This window comes from Apodemus sylvaticus, chromosome 2 (assembly GCF_947179515.1).
Source record: "Apodemus sylvaticus chromosome 2, mApoSyl1.1, whole genome shotgun sequence".
NCBI classification, from domain to species: domain Eukaryota; kingdom Metazoa; phylum Chordata; class Mammalia; order Rodentia; family Muridae; genus Apodemus; species Apodemus sylvaticus.
The window spans coordinates 26,284,699-26,306,792 of NC_067473.1; the positions used below are offsets into that span (position 1 = coordinate 26,284,699).

Genomic DNA, 22,094 nt, shown 5'->3' on the forward strand with positions numbered 1-22,094 from the left:
CATCTTCCCAGCTAGAAACACTTGCAGAGAGAAAATGGTAAGTTCATTAAAATAGACAAACATTGGTAGGTGAGGCCTTGAATGGAGGGTGTGTTTCAGTGTTTTCTCTGAAACCGAGTCTTAAAAATTCCATTTCATCCTCTACCTGGCCTCCCAGGCTAACCTTCACGTCAGATAATCCTGCTTCCATTTTACTGTTGTTTGGCTTACAAGTGGGGCTCCTAGGAATGGTAGGACAGGACTAGTCACTGACAGAGACCTGGGTTTTCTAATGCTGAGGTGTGTACCCACCAGTGTAGCTACAGACATTTTGTTCTATGTCAGCTCCCTAGTTCGATTACTGCTATAATGTGCCTGCCAAATCACTGACACAGAAAATTAACTTGTCTCAGAGGAAGGTCATGTTGATACATACTCTTATGTTATTTATGACATTTGTTAAACTTATCATGTTCAACACAATTTACATAGGACCCATCAAATTAATGGTCAATATACACTCTTATATCTTATGAAACTGGGGAAGAACCTTGAGGACATTGGTACAGGGAGAAAGTTTCTGAACAGAACACCAATAGCGTATGCTCTAAGAGCAAGAATTGAGAAATGGGACCTCATAAAATTACAAAGTTTCTGTAAGGCAAAGGGCACCATCAAGAGGACAAATCGGCAACCAACAAATTGGGAAAAGATCTTCACCAATCCTATATCAGATAGAGGGCTAATATCCAATATATACAAAGAACTCAAGAAGTTAGACTCCAGAAAACCAAACAATCCTATTAAAAAATGGGGTACAGAGTTAAACAAAGAATTCTCACCTGAAAAACTTCGGATGGCCTAGAAGCATCTTAAAAAATGCTCAACTTCATTAGTCATTAGGGAAATGCAAATCAAAACAACCCTGAGATTTCACATTACACCAGTCAGAATGGCTAAGATTAAAAATTCAGGAGACAGCAGGTGTTGGAGAGGGTGTGGAGAAAGAGGAACACTCCTCCACTGCTGGTGGGGTTGCAAATTGGTACAACCACTCTGGAAAGCAGTCTGGCGGTTCCTCCGAAAACTGGGCACCTCACTTCCAGAAGATCCTGCTATACCACTCCTGGGCATATACCCAGAGGATTCCCCACCATGTAATAAGGATACATGCTCTACTATGTTCATAGCAGCCCTATTTATAATTGCCAGATGCTGGAAAGAACCCAGGTATCCCTCAACAGAAGAGTGGATGCAAAAAATGTGGTATATCTACACAATGGAGTACTGTTCAGCCATTAGAAACAATGAATTCATGAAATTCTTCGGCAAATGGATGGAGCTAGAGAACATCATACTAAGCGAGGTAACCCAGATTCAAAAGGTGAATCATGGTATGCACTCACTAATAAGTGGATATTAACCTAGAAAACTGGAATACCCAAAACATAATCTACACATCAAATGAGGTACAGGAAGAAAGGAAGAGTGGCCCCTTGTTCTGGAAAGACTCAGTGAAGCAGTATTCGGCAAAACCAGAAAGGAGAAGTGAGAAGGGGTAGGTGGGAGGACAGGGGAAGAGAAGGGGGCTTACAGGACTTGCGGGGAGTGGGGGCCTAGAAAAGGGGAAATAATTTGAAATGTAAATAAAAATATATCCAATAAAAAAATAAATAAAAAATCATTATGGAAATCAGTATAGGAAAAAAAATTCCATTTCATCCTCTACCTGGCCTCCCAGGCTAACCTTCACCTCAGATAATCCTGCTTCCACTTTACTGTTGTTAGGCTTACAAGTGGGGCTCCTAGGAATGATAGGACAGGACTAGTCACTGACAGAGACCTGGATTTTCTAATGTTGATGTGTGTACCCACCAGTGTAGCTACAGACATTTTGTTCTATGTCAGCTCCCTAGTTCAGATTGCTGCTATAATGTGTCTGCCAAATCACTGACACAGAAAAGTGACTTGTCCCAGAGGAAGGTCATGTTGACACATACTCTTATGTTCTTTATGATATTTGTTAAACTTATAATGTTCAACAAAATTTACATAGGACCCATTAAATTAATAGTCAATATACACTCTTATATCTAAAATGACCTGATCAGAAATGAGCACTGGACACTTCCTACAACTTCATAGAAGCTACATGTAATTTGGGTTTTCTGTTTGTTTGTTTGTTTGTTTTTGTTTTTTGCTTTAGAAGTTGATGAATATAGATGTTTGTATCCATGGCTCAGCTCCCAAAATCTGATATGTGGTCCTGTTCAATCAGTATTATGGTCTACATTCATTAATCCATCCCTATTTTTTTGAGAAAGGTGTTTTTCTGGTTTGTGGGGCCGATCAAGAACACAAGCACAAGATATTAGGCCCTTGCTCTGTGCACTAACCTACATCTATTATATTTTCATACACCCTTACCAATTTTGACTATTTTATTTTGTTCTGACATAATCTTCATTTTATAGATTATAGAGGGCTATTAGCGATCCTCCCTTGGTGACACTGGTGCAGAAATGAGACTCTCATAATCTGCCTGAGGGCCTTTACATTGGTGGCTCCAATATTTTATTTTAATTTCCTCTGCCAACTGATCTCTAGACTCTTGCCAGAACCATGAGGACTGCATCTCTCTCTCTCTCTCTCTCTCTCTCTCTCTCTCTCTCTCTCTCTCTCTCTCTCTCTCTCTCTCTCTCTCTCTCTCTCTCTCTGTTAAGTCATCTTGGGGCAGCTTTAAAAAAGCTAAGCACAAGATTTCATGAGTGTAGCCCCTAACAAACATCCACATATTAACCTGCCCTGCAGGCTCTGCCTGGATGTAATTTCATGCACCTGTACCAAAGACAGGACAACTTTTGACTGCACTTTAGAACTGGAGTTATTTCTCAGTACATTTTAAAGGTTCATATTGCTGATTGAGGAATATTTGAGATAGGATGAGACATTTCTGAGAAGGGTTTGAAAAGGAAACCCTCAGTTAGAAACACATGGATTACTGAGGTGATGGCAATTAAGCCTAGAGTAAACCATGGCCTTGGAAGGAAGATGGGCTCAGTGGCTATGCCCCAGGAGAGTCTTCAGGAAAGAGCACTTAAGCTTCATGTTCAGTACAGGGAGAACATTAGCAGGGAGCCAAGGGCTGTATGTAACCCATGACATCAGCAGTCCCTTCTTGAACATTCTATAATCTTCTGGAGAGTTCTTGGCATGACCTGTGATGTCACCAGTGTTGTAGCAACAGCAGAGCATTGAGGTTTCTTAGTCAGTGTCTAGAGGATACACTGATAGACATGTTTTCCCGGCTCAGAAAACTATTTCGGAGAACCAATGTGGATGGGAGAGAGACTAGAGAGAGGAGGAAGGAAGCTGGCCTTTCATCTGAGAGTAATGAAGGACAAAGGAGGTGGTCATGGAGAATGTGGAGTAAGTACTGGGAAGTGGATATTGAGCTTCCTGGCAGGGTGGCTTGAGCTGGCCTTTCTAGCAAATTCCAATTCTTCACTTTCACTGAGTATTGTGGTTGTTACTTGGGGACAGAATGAGAGCATCAGGAGTCACAGAGGATCTAACCTACACCAATTTAGGGAAGGGCATCAATGCCTTTACTACCATGCTTCTAGCTTCAGCTTCTCTGACAATAGTACCAGGGAGAGATTTGTGCCCCTGCTGATAACCTCTTGTTCTCAGAACTACTCTGACTTTCTCTCCCTCAAAGTTCCGAACTTAGCTTTCCCACTGGTTGTGGGTGGCAGGAATAATTGTATTGTAATCAAAGACCTATCAGAGTTGATAAACCCAGCAGAGATTCCATCCTGTGGCCACTTCTGTAGTGCTTGTTGTTTCAATAGAGGAAAGAAATCAGTGTGTTCTCCCCCTGCAGGATGTTTTAAGGCCATTTCCTGGGCCTAGAGTAACAGGATCGGAGATCTGAACATCATACAGCACTCAAGTACTTGTGAATAGTGAATTTATAGTGTGACTTGTGAAACCAGAGGACTAAGGACTCTGAAGCCAAGTTGCACTCTGTGCATTTGGTAATAAGCCAGGAGAAGCCATCTCTGTGGCCATCATAAGAATACATAGGGAGACAGAGGACACACATGGCTGCTTACATCTCCTAGTCTCTATGGAGTGATGGGAGAACTGAGATCCACTGAGGATGCATCTAAAGCCTGGACGAAACTCTGTTTGGAGTCACTGGGTTCTAGGCCTGTGGTCTACTTTATAGGCCTCAGAGTAGTCTGTCTATACTCTATGCATTACCAACGTTTAAGTTCACTTGTGTTCTTTTACCTACAGGGTCTGGCAGGCAGACATCATCCCCTGCAACTGTCCTGAGCAAGAAGCAGGCCAAGGAGGAAGAGAAGAGGCTGACCAGAGAGCTGCAGCTCGTTACCCAAGAGAGAAATGAGCTGAGAGATCGCTTGATCTATGTCACAGAGGGAGCCATGAACAAGAGGTATGCATTGCTCCAAATGCTGTGGTGTTCATCTGGAGTCAATGCCACACTTGTCTTTTTAAGGTAGTTGATCATAGGAAGGTTTATCCTCATGATATCTCTGGGTCAAACCTCATGTCCCTAAATACTTCTTAGAGGAGAGGCAGAACCTGAAGCTTGGTCAGGAGTAAGATGGGAAATGGACTCTTCTGCTTCCTCCAGATCAAAAGTGGGACTTGTGGTCTGAGTGAAGAATTCAGGGATAGAGGCAATGGTCAGTGAGTTCCCAGAGTGCTTTTGGAACGCCCTTGAAAGGAGGTGCTTTTCTGAGGTTATAGGAGCTAAGAGTTTGTGGTGAGTGTTTGTACTGGACTGGCAGGTGACTGAGTGCTGTAAATTGCTAGATGCAGATGGAAGGGCCTGGTCCCACATTGTTCATCTCAGTGCTTGACTAGACGCCTGAGGCTCTGCCTGTTCCGCTTTCTCTGAGTGACTTATACTCTGAGACTGTAATGTTGCATGCATTTCTTCTGCATCTCGTGTTCTCTCTGCTTCTGTCTCTGATTCACTCTCTCTCTCTCTGTCGTTCTGTTACTCTGTCTCTTTTTTCCCTTATATGTGTGTACACATGTGTGTATATCTGTTTCTGTGTGTATGCATGTGTGTGTGCACATGATTGTGGTGTCTCTTGTGAATAAATTTTTGCATGTTTATATTTCTCTCTACTCTTTTAAATTCAGGGATCTGTGACATCCAGGGTACTCTGAGACAGTAATGTTGCATACATTTCTGCTAATTCTCATTCTGTTCTCTCTAGTTCTGTCTCTGTATTTCTCATTCTCTGGCTCTGTGTCATTTTCTCCTAATTTGTGTGTTCCAGTCTATGAGTCTGTTTGCTTCCATGTGTACATACATGTGCTTCTGTTTTGTAAATTTATATTTATCCACACTTTGGAATCTTGTGGTCTGTGTACTGGACTGAGGATTTACTTGCAGTTTCAAGGTGATGTGAGTCCTGATGTCTGGGAGCCCCCACTTTAAATAGCACTGTCCCTCTCTTTATGGGGACATTTATGTAAACAGTTGCACCTCTTGGGCAGATTATAAAGCATAGGTTATGTCTGCTTTCATCTCAAGAATTATGTGTAATGTCTGCCTCTGAAGTGTTAGTTATCCAGGAATTATAATCAGTGTTGTCAAAACAGGGAAAATATAATCACAGGTGTCTAGTTGGCAACGACCTGTGGCCTAGGCTATTGAGGGCACGAGGGGCTAGACTGCCCCTCCAGAGCTAATGAGTAAACACAGGGAGCCAGGGCACCCTCCATAAGGATACATAGCTTATGCTGTCCTTGGGAAAGGATAAAAAGTTTTCAAAGATGAAAAAGATCTCAGCATGTAGAATCCGGGAATTGACCTTCCTGTGCTGGGAGTACAAGACCCAGTCTGTGTTCATGTCTGTGGACATGTGTTCGTAGAACAGAGGAGTGGCCCCTGTTTATGGAAATCAGTAGCAGTATGGGGCAATACCAGAACAGGGAAGTGGGAAAGGGTAGATTGGGGAGTAGGGGGAGGGAAGAGGGCTTATGAGACTTTTGGGGAGTGGTAACCCAGAAAAGGGGAAAACGTTTGAAATGCAAATATATATATATATATATATCGAATAAAAAAAAGAAACACATTTTCAGCCAGGCCATGGTAGCACACACCTGTATTCCCAGCATTTGGGAGGCAGTGGTACATGGATTTCTGAGTTTGAGGCCAGCCTTGTCTACACAGTGAGGTGCAGGACAGCCAGGGCTACACAGAGAAACCTTGTCTCAAAAATACAACAAAAAATATATAAATATAAATATAAATAAAAAATAAATAAAATACTTAGATGTCTATGTGTCTTGGTTTCTGAAAAGGTGTTTAAAAAAGCACATGTTCATGGAGTTCTATCTTCCTGGGGACAGGCCATACTACACACCAAGTCCATTATATGAAAAATTAAAGTTAAAGGAGAAGGAGATTATGACATTTCTACACACCTTAGAGAAGGAGAACATTGAGGCCAAACAGAACTTCCAGGATCTCAGGAAGGAGATTAACTTCTATCGGTAAGTACTGTTCATGGAGGTCACCAGGTGTGCAATGGCCATTTCTGCCTTCCTTTGTTCCTGGACTGGAGAGTCTGCAGGTCTGATTCTATCCCTTCTGCCTTTTAGCCATCACTGTGCCTTGGGACTTTTCCTGTCAGTTTCAAAGTCTGTAAGAGACTGTTACTCACCCTAACATTGTCCAGGCATCATCAGGAGCCTCTCATTAGAAGAGTGATTCAGATCATGAGAGGGTTATGGTACAGTTCTAGGTCTGTGGGACTCAGGCATGGTTTTACAGAGCTAAATGTGATCTAACAAAAGGATGCAATGCCCTCCTCTTGATTCTACTGACTGCATTGAGGGTATCTGCAAGCTACTAATTGATGTTGCTGAAATGCTTTGGGCTGTTATGGATGGTTTCAGATACCGTGTTCTTTGGAGAGACATGCAACCTTATTGGTGTTTGGACTGCAGCAATCATTTATTTCTTCCCTCAAGTTGCTATTCTCTGTTTGTGTACCTCTCAAGAATGTATTGAGAAGTATTGCATTAGGTATTCCTGGGAACCTAGGTCGTGGTGGGGTTAATGGGACCTTGATGTAGGAATGGGAGGAGGAGCCTGCAGGATCTTACCATGAAGATTTTGTCTCTAGCAACCTGCACAGCCGGCTCCTGATGCAGAAGAACATTATGAATAAGAGATTGGTTACACTGAAGCAGGAGAACAAGGAAGTACATGCTGATTGGACCATCATTCAGCAATACCTGATTGACTTGAACCTGAATGTTAAGGATGAACAGGACAAGACCAGCATCCTCCAGGGCCAACAACATCAGGTAGGTACAAGCAGCTCAGCCTGGCTTATACTGACTGATAACATTTTCCCACTGCATCCATCTTTGCTTTCACACAGCACCATTCTAATGCACAGTCCCTAGCAGCCACCCACCTCATGGAATGTAGTTGGTCATTGCTATGCACATTCTGGGTTGTGAACCTCTTGAGATAAGCTGAAATATGGCAAGTATACCTTTCTACTCCTCTTTATTCTGAAGACCAGTAAGGGTGATAGATCAATACCATGCAGCATTCCTACACCTGCTCATGATATGTGGGCTGCTTTGCAGAGCTTTGAGTAAGTTCTGGGTCCTGTGACAGAGGTCACACAAGGGTCATGTGACTTCCCAAGTGGAAAGCAATTTGCAGGGTTAAAATTCAAACACTAATAAGAAATATGTTATTCTCCTTGTCTTTGATCTGTGTGGCATGTGCCATTTTCCTTTCCTCCTGTAACCCATTGAGGTCTCTTCCAATTGCCCATTTCTTGGTGTGCCCTGATAAAAATGAGTAGCAGCTTGTCAGCCCATGTAATAGGTTAATGTTGCTGAATATGTTGCTGTGCCTACAGTTATAATAGCAATGGTGTAAGTTAAAAGGTCAATGATAACATTCCTATTGAGTTGGTGGGAGGCAGCAGCCTGACAGCTGACATTTAGGTTCCCAACAAGCCTCTGTCTTAATAACTGCCTTCCTCTTCTAGGATGCTGAGAGTGTATCAAGAGCTGAAATTTCCACAGCCCAGGAAGAGGGCCTCCTGCAGAATGAGTTGCCACTTCAGGAAGACACTGCTAATCTCCATCCTCAACAGCCACAAAATTCCTTGGATGAGTCTTCTACCACATAATTGAACTCCTCAGGTTGAATGGGCACTAACTACCTAGCCAGTGACCAATCAATTCAGGAATTTATTCCCTTTCCTGTACAAACAACACCCCTTGGGGGAGAACTGAGGTGACTGCCCTGCCACCACATGTCCAAGAGAAGAAACAAACTGTATGTCCCTGTTGCTGAAAGTGTTGTGAGAGAACTCTGGTTCATATAATTTATTGCTAGAGTTTTGGTTGCTGTTTGGTTTTGTTTTTTGTTTTTTGTTTTGATTTTTGTTTTTTGTTTTTGCTGTTTTGTTACTTGTTATGTTATTAGATATTATATATTATTGTTATTGCTTTTTTTCGTTATGCTTTTCACTGTTTATAGTAATTATCTTTAAAAGCCTGTTTTTGAAATGTATTTCTGATGAATAAAAATGTATTTGTAACTCCTCACTTTTGAGACCATATTACTTATTCAGGTTTTCTGTCCTATCCTGTAGACATAGACCTCACAACCACAGATGGATCTCTGTAAGCCCCAGGAAGCCTGGCTACAGACTGATTTCAAAGCCCACTAGGGTATACAAGACAATGGTCTTCGTATGAATAATGTGGCTTCTCCCACGGATACACACTTTAGGATGTAATCACTGACATACTCGCTCCATGCTGTCATGTATTCTCCTACTCCTAAAATATAGAACTCTATTAGAATGGAGACTGCAGCTCCTATCTATTTAATATAGCCCATGAATTTCTACCTAGAGCAATCAGACAACAAAATGACATCAAGGGCATACAAAAGGTAAGGGACAATGTCAAAGTATTGCTATTTACACATGATATGATAGTATACTTAAGTGATTCCTAACGATGTACAAAAGAACTATACCTGATAAACACCTACAGGGAAAGTCTCTTGATTCATAATGAACTTAAAAAAGTCAGTAGCTGTTTTTATTAAAGGATAAAGAAGCTGAAAAAAATTAGGAAAGCCACAACATACAGTACCCAGAATTAATAAATTGTATCTTGGTATAAGTTTATTCAAGCAATGAAAGACCTATAAGAAAAGATTTTCAAATCTATGCTCCAAATGCAAGTGTATCCTCATTCATCAATGAATCTTTACTAAAGCTCAAATCACATATTGCACCTGACACAACAATTGTGGGTGACTTCAACACCCCACTCTCCTCAATGAACTCATCAGGAAATCAGAAAATAAACAGGGACTCAGTGAAACAAATTAAAGTTTTGGACCAATTGGATTTCTTTTTTTTTTTTTAATTTTTTTAAATTTTTTTATTTGATATAATTTATTTACATTTCAAATGATTTCCCCTTTTCTAGCCCCCCAACTCCCCGAAAGTCCCGTAAGCCCCCTTCTCTTCCCCTGTCCTCCCTCCCACCCCTTCCCACTTCCCCGTTCTGGTTTTGCCGAATACTGTTTCACTGAGTCTTTCCAGAACCAGGGGCCACTCCTCCTTTCTTCTTGTATCTCATTTGATGTGTGGATTATGTTTTGGGTATTCCAGTTTTCTAGGTTAATAACCACTTATTAGTGAGTGCATACCATGATTCACCTTTTGAGTCTGGGTTACCTCACTTAATATGATGTTCTCTAGCTCCATCCAATTTGCCTAAGAATTTCATGAATTCATTGTTTCTAATGGCTGAATAGTACTCCATTGTGTAGATATACCACATTTTTTGCATCCACTCTTCTGTTGAGGGATACCTGGGTTCTTTCCAGCATCTGGCAATTATAAATAGGGCTGCTATGAACATAGTAGAGCATGTATCCTTATTACATGGTGGGGAATCCTCTGGATATATGCCCAGGAGTGGTATAGCAGGATCTTCTGGAAGTGAGGTGCCCAGTTTTTGGAGGAACCGCCAGACTGATTTCCAGAGTGGTTGTACCAATTTGCAACCCCACCAGCAGTGGAGGAGTGTTCCTCTTTCTCCACACCCTCTCCAATACCTGCTATCTCCTGAATTTTTAATCTTAGCCATTCTGACTGGTGTAAGATGAAATCTTAGGGTTATTTTGATTTGCATTTCCCTAATGACTAATGAAGTTGACATGTCATACTGAGAAAGTACCAGATTAAAGCAAGACAAAAACACAGCTTCTCAAACTGTGAAAAGACACAACGACCAAAGCAACTTTGTTATAAGAGGCAATATTTAATTGTGGCTGGGTGACAGGTTCCAAGGTTAAGTCCATTAGTCCATTATCATCATTGAGAATAGAGCAGAATCCAAGATGGTATGACACTGGAGGAGCTGTAAGAAGGAGCTGTGTCTTCTTCTGCATGCAAACAAAAGACTGTATAGTTTAAGAATAATGATAGAGTGAAGTCTGGACCTGAGATGTTTGAGGTAATTGTACATCTAACAGACAATACCATGTCTCAAACATAGGAGAAAAACCTGGCCTATTTAGGTGATTGAAGCTATGGGAGCTAGTAAAATCTTTCAGGCCAATGCACAGAGGGAGAAGACAGGAGGAAGACATGAGCCACAGATTTGAAGAAAATTACCAACATGAGAAATCAGGACAGACAGACCCCTTTACTAGTTCCAACCTGATAATATTTGTTTAATGTGTATTTCAAAGCATTAAACAGGTATGTATATCTGGAAGCTTTGGAGCTACTAATATTTAGAGGGTCGTCCGGTCCACAGCTGTTCACAAGCACGCATTTTGCGGTTGACCACACCCACATTTGAATTTCTTCTAGCCTATTTGGAACGTTGTTGCATTCAAGATTCCACCATCTGTCTGATGTAGGGTAGGTGAAGATCCTTTCCCAATCTAATCTAATAGAAGAGAAAGATTGGAAGAGCCTTGAGCACAAAGGCAAAAGGAAAACCATCCTGGACAGAATACCAATGCCTTATGCTTTAAGATCAAATACAGACAAATGGCACCTCACAAAGTTGCAAACTTCTGTAAGGCAAAGGACACTGTCAATAAGACAAATCAGCAACCTACAGATTGGATATTTTTTTACCAATCCTATATCTGATAGAGGGCACATATCTAAAATATACAGAGAACTCAACAAGTTAGACTTCAGAGAACCAAATAGCCCTATGAAAAAAGAGGAGTACTGAGTTAAACGGAGAAATCTCAGAGAATGCCTGAGAAGTACTTAAAGAAATGTTCAACATCCTTGGTTAACAGGGAAATACAAACAAAACAACTTTGAGAATCCACCCCACAGGTGACAGCAGATGATATCCAGGCTGTGGATAAAAAGGAACTATCCTCCATTTTTGATGGGACTACAAGCGAGTAAAACAACTTTAGAAATCAATCTGGCAGTGCCTAACAATATTAGAAATAGTTTTACCTGAAGACCTAGCTATACCAATACTGGGCATATACCCCCCCAAAAAAATATTCCAACACATAACAAGGACACATTTTCTACTATCTTCATAGCAGACTTATTTATAATAGCCAGAAGCTAAAAAGAACTCAGATGTCCCTCTACAGAAGAGTAGATATAGAAAATATGGTTACAGAATGGAGTACTAGTAAGCAATAAAAAATGCCTTTATACAATATGCAGGCAAATGAATAGAACTAGAAAATATCATCCTGAGTGAGGGAACCCAGACACAAAGTAACACACATGTTATGTGTTTACTGATAAGTGGATATTTGACCTAAGCTTCACAATGCCCATGATACAACCCACAGACACTATGGAGCTTAGAAGGAAGGGAGACCAGGGCATGGCTGCTTCAGTCCTGCATTGTGGACATAACAGGATGATGTTGTGATGTGGAGGTAGAGGAGACCTGGGAGGGAGAGAGTAGGGGGAGGATATAAGGGGGCAGTGTCAGGTACTGGTGAGGATAGGAGGGAGGTACAGAGGGTCTGGAAATAGAACAAAAATATATAGCAGGGAGGGTGAGGAACTGGGGATAGCCACCTGAGGGACACAGACAACAGGTAAACATGAGGCTCCCAGGACCCAAAGGGGATGACTTTAGCTGAAATGCACAGAGAAGGGAGAGGTAGAACTTGTAGAGACCACCTACAGTGATAGGAACACTTCCCCACACTCCCACAAACCCCAGGGACCACCCTCCTTCAAGGGATGGTCCCACCAACTCATTTCAAAATTAGTAACCCAGAAATGTTCCTGAGCAAAAGAGCAGGGACTGCTAATAGTCCAGAGACGGAAGGAAGGGCCATCCAGGGACTGCCCTACCTGGGGATCCATCATGTCTGCAGACACCAAACCAGACACTGTTGCTGTGGTAAAGAGGTGCTTGCTGATAGGATCCTCTTGTGAAGGTTCTTACAGAAGGTTGGCTAGCAGCTGAACACTGGAGCCAACCATTAGACTGAGCTCAGGGAATCTGGTGGGGAGCTGAGAGAAAAGCTGGAGCAGCAGAGGGGAATGGAAACACTGTTGGAAGAACAACATCTGCAGCCAGGACCACCTCGTGATCCCAATGACTAGACTACAAACTGAGAAGTGTTCAGGGAGGGATCTTTACCTCTAGATACATTGTAGCAGAGGATGGCCTTGCCTGACAGCAATGGAGGAGAGGCACTTAGTACTGTGGAAGTTTGATGCCCTAGGGTATGATGCGGAAGCAGTAGGTCAGGAGAGGGTGGGTGAGTGGGGGAGCGCCCTCATACAGGCACAGGGCAGTGGGAAAGGGCAGATGTTGTTTGAGGGGTTGTTGGAGGGGTAAGCAGGAAGTGGTATATTATTTAAGATGTAATCAAATGGAATAATTAATAAATACATTTAAAAAATACACATATGCCAGTCATTTAATTTTAACAATGAAGACTCAGGAGCCAGATGCTGGGGTGAAAACCTGCCAGGTCAGAGAGGTCAAGCCCTCACCTGACCCTCCTACTCCACTCTGTCCTCAATATCTTTCAACTCAAAGACCTTCCTTTGGTTTACTTATATCCATTACCTTTCAAGGGTTACTTGCTCTGCCTCTTGACCTGGAATTGACTTTCTTTTGCTTTGCAATACAGGTGTGTGCTAGTGTTGAGCCACAGGACAAGAAAGTAAAATGAACCGAAAGCTCTTGGGTTAAAGATCTGTGCTAGGCCTGGGCTAAAATGTAAAATGTTTTCTTTGTTTGTTTTCAGTAAATAACTCAATCTTATAGTTTGCAATCAAAACAAATATCCTGCAACATAAGTTGGCAATGTTACCTTCATTATAGAAATCCAGCTCTCTGTCAATTAATTGTTCTGGTTGTTCCCAGGCATATCTGAGTGCATCATCATGGGAACAAAATGGTCCCAAGGAAAATCAGAACCGGGCTCTTGAAGGTGTTGCACAAGGCTGATAGGGACCTAAAAAGTACCAAGGACACCCCTGATCCTTATCACAAGGGATAAATCACCCATCCTACTGTCACATAATGTATTGTAAGATGTCTCCATTCCTGACCTTGGCTCACACTCCTAAGTGCTGCGAAATGGAAGGGTTCTTGTCCAGGGTTCACTCAAAAAACCAATAACTAAAAAAAAAAAAAACAAAAAACCCTGAATCCAGCTAAACAGGGATGGTTTATTGAATGAATACCTCAAGACTGACCAATCAGGGCAACAGATCAATAATATGCACTACCTATTTCTCAGGGCCAGCTCTGTGTAAAAACCACAAGAGCTCATGCACAAGGGCTGGAAATGCTGCCCTATGTGGACCCTGACTCAAGCTATTTTAGACATAATAGTAATACTGACCTTGAATTTCATGGGGCTATGGGAAGTATATAGATGTAGAAATTAATAAGATTAACAAACCTCACAATGTACAGAACATTCCATGGTACATGGTCAGCATGACTCTGCTCTGAATCAAGATTTTTCTTTTGTTTTATATCCATGACTGAGAGGCATATTACATAATATAGATGGCTGTGATATGACAAGTTTGCTACAGATATGGAAGGGGGCAAGCCTTATCAAGAAGAATTGTATCATTAGGGAAAATAACAGCATGACCTTACAATGTTTGGACAAGTTCGAGGCCTCAACAGGAGCTCCTAAGAAGGAGAGCAGAGACTGTGTTTTTTACCTGAAAGGAGGGGCCTGAGCAGTGCTGCTCAGCCTTCTCAGTGCCCAGGTAGTGAGTGAGCGGCTCTGGGCCTCTATGGGTGCTGGATGATTCTTACCAAATGACTTGCTCCTGCCAGTTCTCGAGAGAGTATCAGGAGGTAAGATCTTCTCCTTGTCAGATGTAGCACACGTCTACCACATCTAATGGAACAGGGCAGTGGTGATTAACCTGCTCCTGCCAGTTCTCTAGAGTGTCAGGACGTGAGATCTTCCCCTTGTCAGATGTGGCACAGGTCTCTGAAAGCAGGGCTCTCTCCTTCTAAGTGCAGGACTCCATGCAAGTCAGATGCTCCCTTGCAGGATATGTGGCCAGACACCTGTAGAGCTGCCCAGTTCCTACGTGCAGAAGGAACCCAGGAGGGCTGTGTCCCAAGCAATCTTTCACTCTCGTCTTCCCTGCATTTCTGGCTGAGCTGGCTGCTTGGTCACAGGAGCCAAGATGGTGGTGACCTCAGACCGCAGGGCAATGATCTTCAAATCTTATTGAGGGCAGCAATTGCTTGACTACACCCAATTTTCTAAAAGGTCTGGGCTCTGGGGAAATAAATCAAGATAAATCTGGGATAAAGGTGCATGAACTCTGTCCTGTACTGAACTAAGAAACATGGCAGTGGGAGAAGGAGGATGTATGGCTAATTAGACTACTAGGTCCTCATTGTGTCTGCTTGATATAATCTCAAGACATGGAAGTGGAGTATCTCTGATGACTTCTGTCTATCCCCTTGAAAGGTTCACTGGGCTTTAGCCTCAGCACTTGATATTTCATAATGGGGCAGCAGCACTCAGGGAAGCTAGAGATTGTCATTGGCACAGTATCATGCCAGCAGCAGTGGATAATATTCAGTAGTTCAAAAAGTCATAACCACTTTCATTTGTTATTAATCTGGACCCAGGGAACAATAGAACAAAATCTTTAGAAAAGAAAAATCATCTCTACTTCTCCATCTTCCCAGAATGAAAGACTGGTAAGGAGAGAATGGTAAGTTCTTTATAATAAACAAGGATTTGTAGCTGAGGCTGTGGGTGTATAATATTTTTCAGTGTTGTTTCCTGAAACAGTGTCTCAAATATTCCATGTTGTGCTCTACCTGGCTTTCCAGGTTAACCTTCAGCTCAAATATTCCTGCTTCCACTTTCTCGTAGCTAGGCTTACAAGTGGGGCTCCTAGGACTCTTAGGTCAGTACTAGTCACTGGAAGAGAACTGGATTTTCTAATGCTGAGGCATGTACACACCAGCATAACTACAGTCATTTTTTTCTATGTCTACCCCAACCATTTCAGATTGTTGCTGTAATATGCCTGCCAATCATTGACACAGAAAAACAAACATGTCTCAGAGCAAAGTCATGGTGATCAAATCCTGTTGTGTTTAGTATGATGTTTGTTAAACTTACAAGGTTCTAAAACATTTACATGAGACCCATCAAATTAAGATCCACTATGCACTCTTATATCTGAAATGGCCTGATCAGAACTGACCACTTCATATGAGCTACTTGTGGTTGTTTTGTTTTGTTTAGTTTTGTTTTGTCTTGTTTTGAATTTATAAGTTGACAAAGACAAATGTTTGGGGTCATTGCTTAACAACCAAAACATTAGCTATCATTCTGATCAAACAGTATTAAGGTCTGAATTCAATAAAACTGCCCTATCTTCCTTAGATAAGTATTTGTGTGGTTTATGGGGCCAATCATGAACCCAAACAGAGATGCTCTGTGCACTAACCTATATCTATTATTTTTTCCTACACACTTTATTGCTGTTGACTATTTTATTTTGTTCTGACAGAATCTCATTTTGTAGCTTACAGAGGGCTGTAAGCAATCCTCTTTTGGTGACTCTGGTGCAGAGATGAGAGCCTCAACTCAGCCTGAGGGCCTTTCCATTGGTGGCTCAAATATTCTAGTTTCCCCTAACAACAGATCTCAAATTATTGCCAACACAAAGATACTGTTACTCTCTCTCTCTCTCTCCTAAGGCATCTTGCGGCAATTTTGAAATGCTAAACACAGGGCTTCATGACTGTCACCCTAACACACACCGACATTGGAACCTGCCTTGCAGGAACTGCCTGGATGTGATTTCATGAACCTGTACATGATGAGAAAGAAGAACTTTTGACTGCATATTAAAACTGGAGTGAGTTCTCAGCAGATTTTAATAGTTCATATAGCTGATTGCAAAAATTCTGAGGTAGGATGAGACATTTCTGAGAAGGTTTTGAAAAGTAAACATTCAGAAAGATACATAGGGGTGACTTGGGTGTTGCCAATCAAGCCTAGAGCAAACCCTGGCTTTGGAAGGAGGATGGGCTCAATGGCAAAGCCCCAGGGGAGACTCCAGGAAAGGGCAGCTCAGCTTTCTATCAGTATAGGGAGAACATTAGCAGGGAGCCAATGGCTGTACCCCATGACATCAGCAGTTCCTTCTTGGACATTCTATTGTTTCCTAGAGAGTTCTTGGCATCCACTGTGATGTCACCAGTGTTGTAGCAACAACACGTACACTGAGGTTTCTCAGTCAGTGTATAGAGGATACTTCCATAGACATGTTTGCCCGACTGAGAAAACTTTTTGGGAGAGCGAGGGAAGATGGGAGAGAGACTAGAGAGAGGAGGAAGGAAACTGCCCTTTCTTCTGAGAGTAATGAAGGACGAAGGAGATGGTCTTGGGGAATGCGGAGTAAGTTCGGGGAAGTGGATGTGCAGGGGTGGCCTGAGCTGGCCTTTCTAACAATGGGGGGCAGGACCTGCAGTGTCTGGGTAGGAAAAGAACTTTCATGATTATCACAATTCTTGAAAATCAAGAATTTCAGAACATTATTTTCTCTAGTCCTTAAGGCAGGAGATGGCAAGGTCAAAGCTGTTATTCTGTGAACTCCAAGTCTTTACTTTCAATGGGCATAGTGGGTGTTACAGGGGACAGAATGAGAGCATCAGGAGTCACAGAGGGTCTAACCTATGCAAATTTAGGGCAGGGCATCACTGCCCTTCACTCTCATGGCTTCATTTAGCACCAGTGGCTATATGACAGTAGTAGCAGGGAGAGAATTGTGCTCCAGGCCATGACCTTATGTTCTCTCCGTGACAGTTCCCACCCTACCTTTCTTTATCACCAGCTGTAGGTAGGAAGCATTTCTGTACTACATACAAAAATCTGTAGCAGGGGATACACCCAGACAGAGATGTGATTCAATTGATACTTCTGGGGTGTTTGGAGTTTTAATAGGGGGATCTGATCAGTGTGTTGAGCATGTTCTCACACTGCATGATGTTATAATCCCATGTCCTGGGCATCAAGTAACAGGGTAGGAGATTTGAACATCTCCAAGTACTCATATACTTGTGGACCATGAATTTATCATCTGACTTGTATAACCACAGGACTCTGAAGCCAAGATGCACCCTGTGCAGATGTTAATAAGCCCTGAAAGCCATCTCTGTGGTCATCTTAAGCATGTGTAGGGAGACAGAGGACACACCTGTCTGCTTACATCTCCAAGTCTCTATACGGTGATGGGAGATCTGAGATGCACTGAGGAGGCATCTCAAGCCTGAACCAAACCCTGTGTGGTGTCACTGTTTTCTAGGCCTGTTGTCCTTCTGTACAGGTCTCAGGGTCGTCTGTCTATACTCTGTGTCCCCACCATGCAAGTTCACTTGTGTTATTCTACCTACAGGGGCTGGCAGGCAGACATCATCCCCTGCAACTATCCTAAGCAAGAAGCAGGCCAAGAAGGAAGAGGTGAAGCTGACCACAGAGCTGCAGCTCATTACCCAGGAGAGAAACGAGGTGAATGATCGCCTGATCTCCATCACAGAGGGAGCCATGAACAAGAGGTATGCATTGCTCCAAACACCGTGGTGTCAGTCTGTGGTCAGCAATGTCACCCTCATCTTACCCTTTTAAGGAGGGGTTTTCTAGGAAACTGTACCACCATGTCCCTGTGCCCAACCTCATGTCCCAAAATACTTCTTAGAGGAAAGGCAGAACCTGAAGCCTGCTCAGGAGTGATGTGGTAAATGGACTCTTCTGATCCCTCCAGTGGAAAAGAGGGACTTGTTGTGGGAATGAAGAATTCAGGGATAGAAATAGTGGAAAATGAGTCCCAGAGTGCATTTGGACTGCCCTTGACATGCGGTGGCTTTGTGAGTTTATAGGAGCTGTGAGTTTGTGCTGAGTGTTTGTAATTGCCTGGAAGTTGACTGACTGCTGGAAGCTCCTGGAAGCAGCTGGAGAGGCCTGGTCTACATTGTTCATCTCAGTACTTGACTAGACGCCTGATGCTCTGCCTGTTCCTCTTCACAGGCCTTATATTCTGAGACAGAAATGTTGCATGCATTTCTTCTACATCTCATTGTGCTCTTTCCATTTCTATCTCTGTCTCTCTCATTCTCTGACTCTGTTTCCATTTCTCCTTGTATGTGTGTCCAATTCTGTGTGTCTGTGTGTGTTCACGTGCACCTACCTGTGCATGCACTTTGTATGTTTATATTGCCCTTCACACTTTGGAATCTAGGAGTCTGTGTTTTGTCTTGATGATTTACCTGTAAGACAGTTTCAGGTATATGTTAGTACTGAACTCTGGGAGCCCCCATCAACACTGTTCTTTGGCTCTGGGGTCACAATTGTTCATACATTTGTATCTCCTGGGCAGATTATAAAGATGTGATGATGTCTGGTCTCATCTCCACAATTATGTGTAATGTTCATCTCTAAGGTATAAGGTACTCAGGATTTAGAATCCCTGTTGTGAAAATAGGAAATATATAACCACAGGTTTCTAGTGGGCGAAGATCTGTGGCCTGGGCTCTTAACAATATAGCTGCTTAGACTGCATCTCCAGCCCTACTGAGCGAACACAGGGAGCCATGGCACCCTCCACCTGGATGCCTAGCTTCTGCTACCCTGGAGACAGGAAAACAAGTTTCCAGTGCTGAAGAATATCCCAGTATATAGAATATAGAATGTGGTTTTCTGGGTGTGGGGTAGTACAGGACCCAGCCTGAGATGATGTATTCTTAACCATCCACATTCATGGAGTTCTCTGTTCCTGGTAACAGGACCTTCCAGAGGCTGAATCCAATGTATGAGCAATTGAAGTTAAAGGAGAAGGAGATCAAGTCATTTCTTCACAACTTAGAGATGGAGAAGATTGAGGCCCAAGAGAACATCCAGGATCTCAAGAAGGAGATTAACTTTTATAGGTAAGTACCAGTGAGGGAGGCCACCAGTTGTGGAAAGGCCATTTCTGCCTTCCTTTCTTTCTGGACTGGAGAGTCTGCAGGTCTGGTTCTATCCCTTCTGATGTTTAGCTGACAGTGTTCCTTGGGATTTTGGACTCACCTTTTATAAGTCTGTAAGAGACTGTTACCCCTCCCAGTATTATCAAGGCAGACTCAGGAGTCTCTAGATAGAAAGGTGATTTAGTTCATGAGAGGGTTATTATGCAGTACTAGGCCTCTGGTACTCAGGCAGGGTTTTACAGACCTCATTGTGATATAATACAATGACAGAATGCCTTCCTCTTGGTTCTACCGACCTTCTTTGATGGGATTTGCCCCCCACTATTAGATGTTGCCCCATTGCTTTGGGCTGTCATGGATAGTTGGAAATCCCCCTTTCTTTTGGAGAGACGTGGACACTTACTGGTATTTGGGCTGCAGCAATCCTTATTCCCTCAAGTTGCTCTCTGCTATTTGTGCAGCTGTGATGGATGTACTGAGATGTATTGTATTAGGTCTTCATGGCAACCTGGGTCCTGGTGGGCTTAATGGGACCTGTAAGTATGAATGGAGGAGGATCTTACTATACAGAGTGTGCTTCCAGCAACCTGCATAGCCGGCTCCTCATGGAGACGATGCTTGTGAAGAGGAGAAGGTTCATGCTGATGCAGGAGAGCAAGGAAGTACTTCTTGACTGGTCTCTCATAGAGAAATACTTGGTTGGCTTGAACATGAATGGTAAAGACGAACAGGAGAAGACCAGCAACCTCCAAACCCAACATCAGGTAGGGACAAGCAGCTCAATCAGGCTACTACTGTTTTATACCATTTTTCCATTGCATCCATCTTTGCTTTCACCTAGCACCTTTCTAGTCCACATGCTCAAGCAGTCACTGACCTCATGGAATGTAGTTGTACATTGCTTTGTCTATGTGCAAGTATTCTGGGATGTTAGGCTCTTGTGAGATACTGAATTATTGTCAAGTGTATTTTGCTGTTCTGCTTGAAACTACAGTACAATAAGGGTGACAGGTGAATAACCTGTCACATTCCTGCATGTGCTCATTATAGGGGAGATGCCATGCAGAGCTTTGAGCAAATTATAGGTCGTGTAATGCTCCATTATGTTCGTAGCAGCCTTATTTATAATAGCCAGAAGCTGGAAAGAACACAGATGTCCCTCAGTGGAGGAATGGATACAGAAAATGTGGTATATGTACACGATGGAATACTACTCAGCAATTAAAAACAATGAATTCATGAAATTTTTAGGCAAATGGTTGGATCTGGAAAATATCATCCTAAGTGAGGAAACCCAATCACAAAAGAATACATATGGAATGCAATCTCTGATAAGTGGATATTAATTAGCCCAGAAGCTCTGAATACCCAAGGCACAATTAGCATATCAAATGATTCCCATGAAGAAGTAAGGAAAGGGTCCTGATCCTGGAAAGGCTTGATCTAGCATTGGAGGGGAGTATCAGGACAGAGCAAAGGGAGAGAGGTGATTCGAGAATGAGTGGAGAGAAGGTTTATGGGACATATGGGGAGGGGAGAAAGGGGAAATCATATGGAATGTAAACAAAGAATATAGAAAATAAAAATATATAATTTTAAAAAGGAAAAAAATTATAGGTCGTGTAACAGAGGTCATGCAAGGGAAGTATGACTTCCCAGGTGGGAAACAACTTGCAGGAATAACAACCAAATGGAAACATCATTGCGTGCTTCTCCTTTTAATTGATCAGGGTGGCATGTGACCTTCTGCTTTTTGGGGGGAACCCAATGAAGTCTCTTCCCATTGCCCATTTATTGGTTTGCACTGATATAAGTCTGAGTGACATCTTGTCAGCCTATGTATTTGTGAGTGTTGCTGAATATTTTGCCCTGCCTGCAGTTATAACAGCAATGGTGTCAGTTCAAAGATCAATGATAACTTTCCTGCTGAGGTGGTGGGAGGCAGCAGCCTGACAGCTGACATTTATGTCCCCACCAAGCCTCTATCTTAATAGCTGCCTTCCTCTTCCAGGTCCCAGAAATGGTAGCAAGAGCTGAAATTCCCACAGACCCGGAAGAGAGTCTCCTGCAGAATGATTTCCCACCTCAGGAGCCCCCTGCAGAGCACCATCCTCAACAACCACATAATTTCCTGGATGAATCTTCCTCTACATAATTCAATTCCTCAGGGCGAATAGGCCCTAACTACCCAGCCAATGAGCCAGCTGATTCAGGATGTCATTCCCTTTCCTGCTCTGACAACACCCCTTGAGAGAGAACTGAGGACTGCCCTGCCACCAAGTGTCCAAGAGGAGAAACAGGCTGTACATCTGTGTTCCTAAGAGTGCAGTGAGAGAACTGTGCTTCATATATTTTACTGTTAGACTTTTGGTTGAAGTTTTGTTTTTTATTGTTTTGCTATTTGTTATGTTATTGGGATGTTATATGTTCTTATTATTACTTTTCATTTTTGCTCATGCTTTTTACTGTTTTTATTCACTGTCATTTTAAAGCCTGTTTTTTTTATTTATTTATGAATGAAAATTTGATTTGTAAATCTTGACTCCTTTCTTCGAAGCCACTTTGTG

The 22,094-nt window shown here is 42.5% G+C and overlaps 2 protein-coding genes across 2 annotated transcripts; both read left to right on the forward strand.

Moving 5' to 3' along the window:
* The first annotated feature begins 3,030 nt into the window (after nt 1-3,030).
* On the forward strand, nt 3,031-8,192 carry LOC127677803 (disks large homolog 5-like). Its single transcript, XM_052172797.1, has 6 exons — nt 3,031-3,126; nt 3,213-3,408; nt 4,285-4,444; nt 6,382-6,525; nt 7,161-7,344; nt 8,049-8,192. Exons 1-6 carry the CDS (start codon nt 3,031-3,033, stop codon nt 8,190-8,192), a joined length of 924 nt encoding a protein of 307 aa, XP_052028757.1.
* Nucleotides 8,193-16,830: 8,638 nt separating this feature from the next.
* LOC127677804 (disks large homolog 5-like) lies at nt 16,831-21,682 on the forward strand. Its single transcript, XM_052172798.1, has 5 exons — nt 16,831-16,963; nt 17,961-18,120; nt 19,345-19,488; nt 20,111-20,291; nt 21,539-21,682. Exons 1-5 carry the CDS (start codon nt 16,831-16,833, stop codon nt 21,680-21,682), a joined length of 762 nt encoding a protein of 253 aa, XP_052028758.1.
* Nucleotides 21,683-22,094: the final 412 nt, after the last annotated feature.

Bases quoted from the DNA above. Each gene is read 5' to 3' on its own strand.
- LOC127677804 (XM_052172798.1), top strand. From the start codon at position 16,831: ATGTTTGCCCGACTGAGAAAACTTTTTGGGAGAGCGAGGGAAGATGGG. The intron at 16,964-17,960 runs GTAAGTTCGGGG...TTCTACCTACAG, and splicing joins ATGGTCTTGGGGAATGCGGA to GGGCTGGCAGGCAGACATCA. The intron at 19,489-20,110 runs GTAAGTACCAGT...GTGTGCTTCCAG, and splicing joins AAGGAGATTAACTTTTATAG to CAACCTGCATAGCCGGCTCC.
- LOC127677803 (XM_052172797.1), top strand. From the start codon at position 3,031: ATGGGCTCAGTGGCTATGCCCCAGGAGAGTCTTCAGGAAAGAGCACTT. The intron at 6,526-7,160 runs GTAAGTACTGTT...TTTTGTCTCTAG, and splicing joins AAGGAGATTAACTTCTATCG to CAACCTGCACAGCCGGCTCC. The intron at 7,345-8,048 runs GTAGGTACAAGC...TTCCTCTTCTAG, and splicing joins TCCAGGGCCAACAACATCAG to GATGCTGAGAGTGTATCAAG.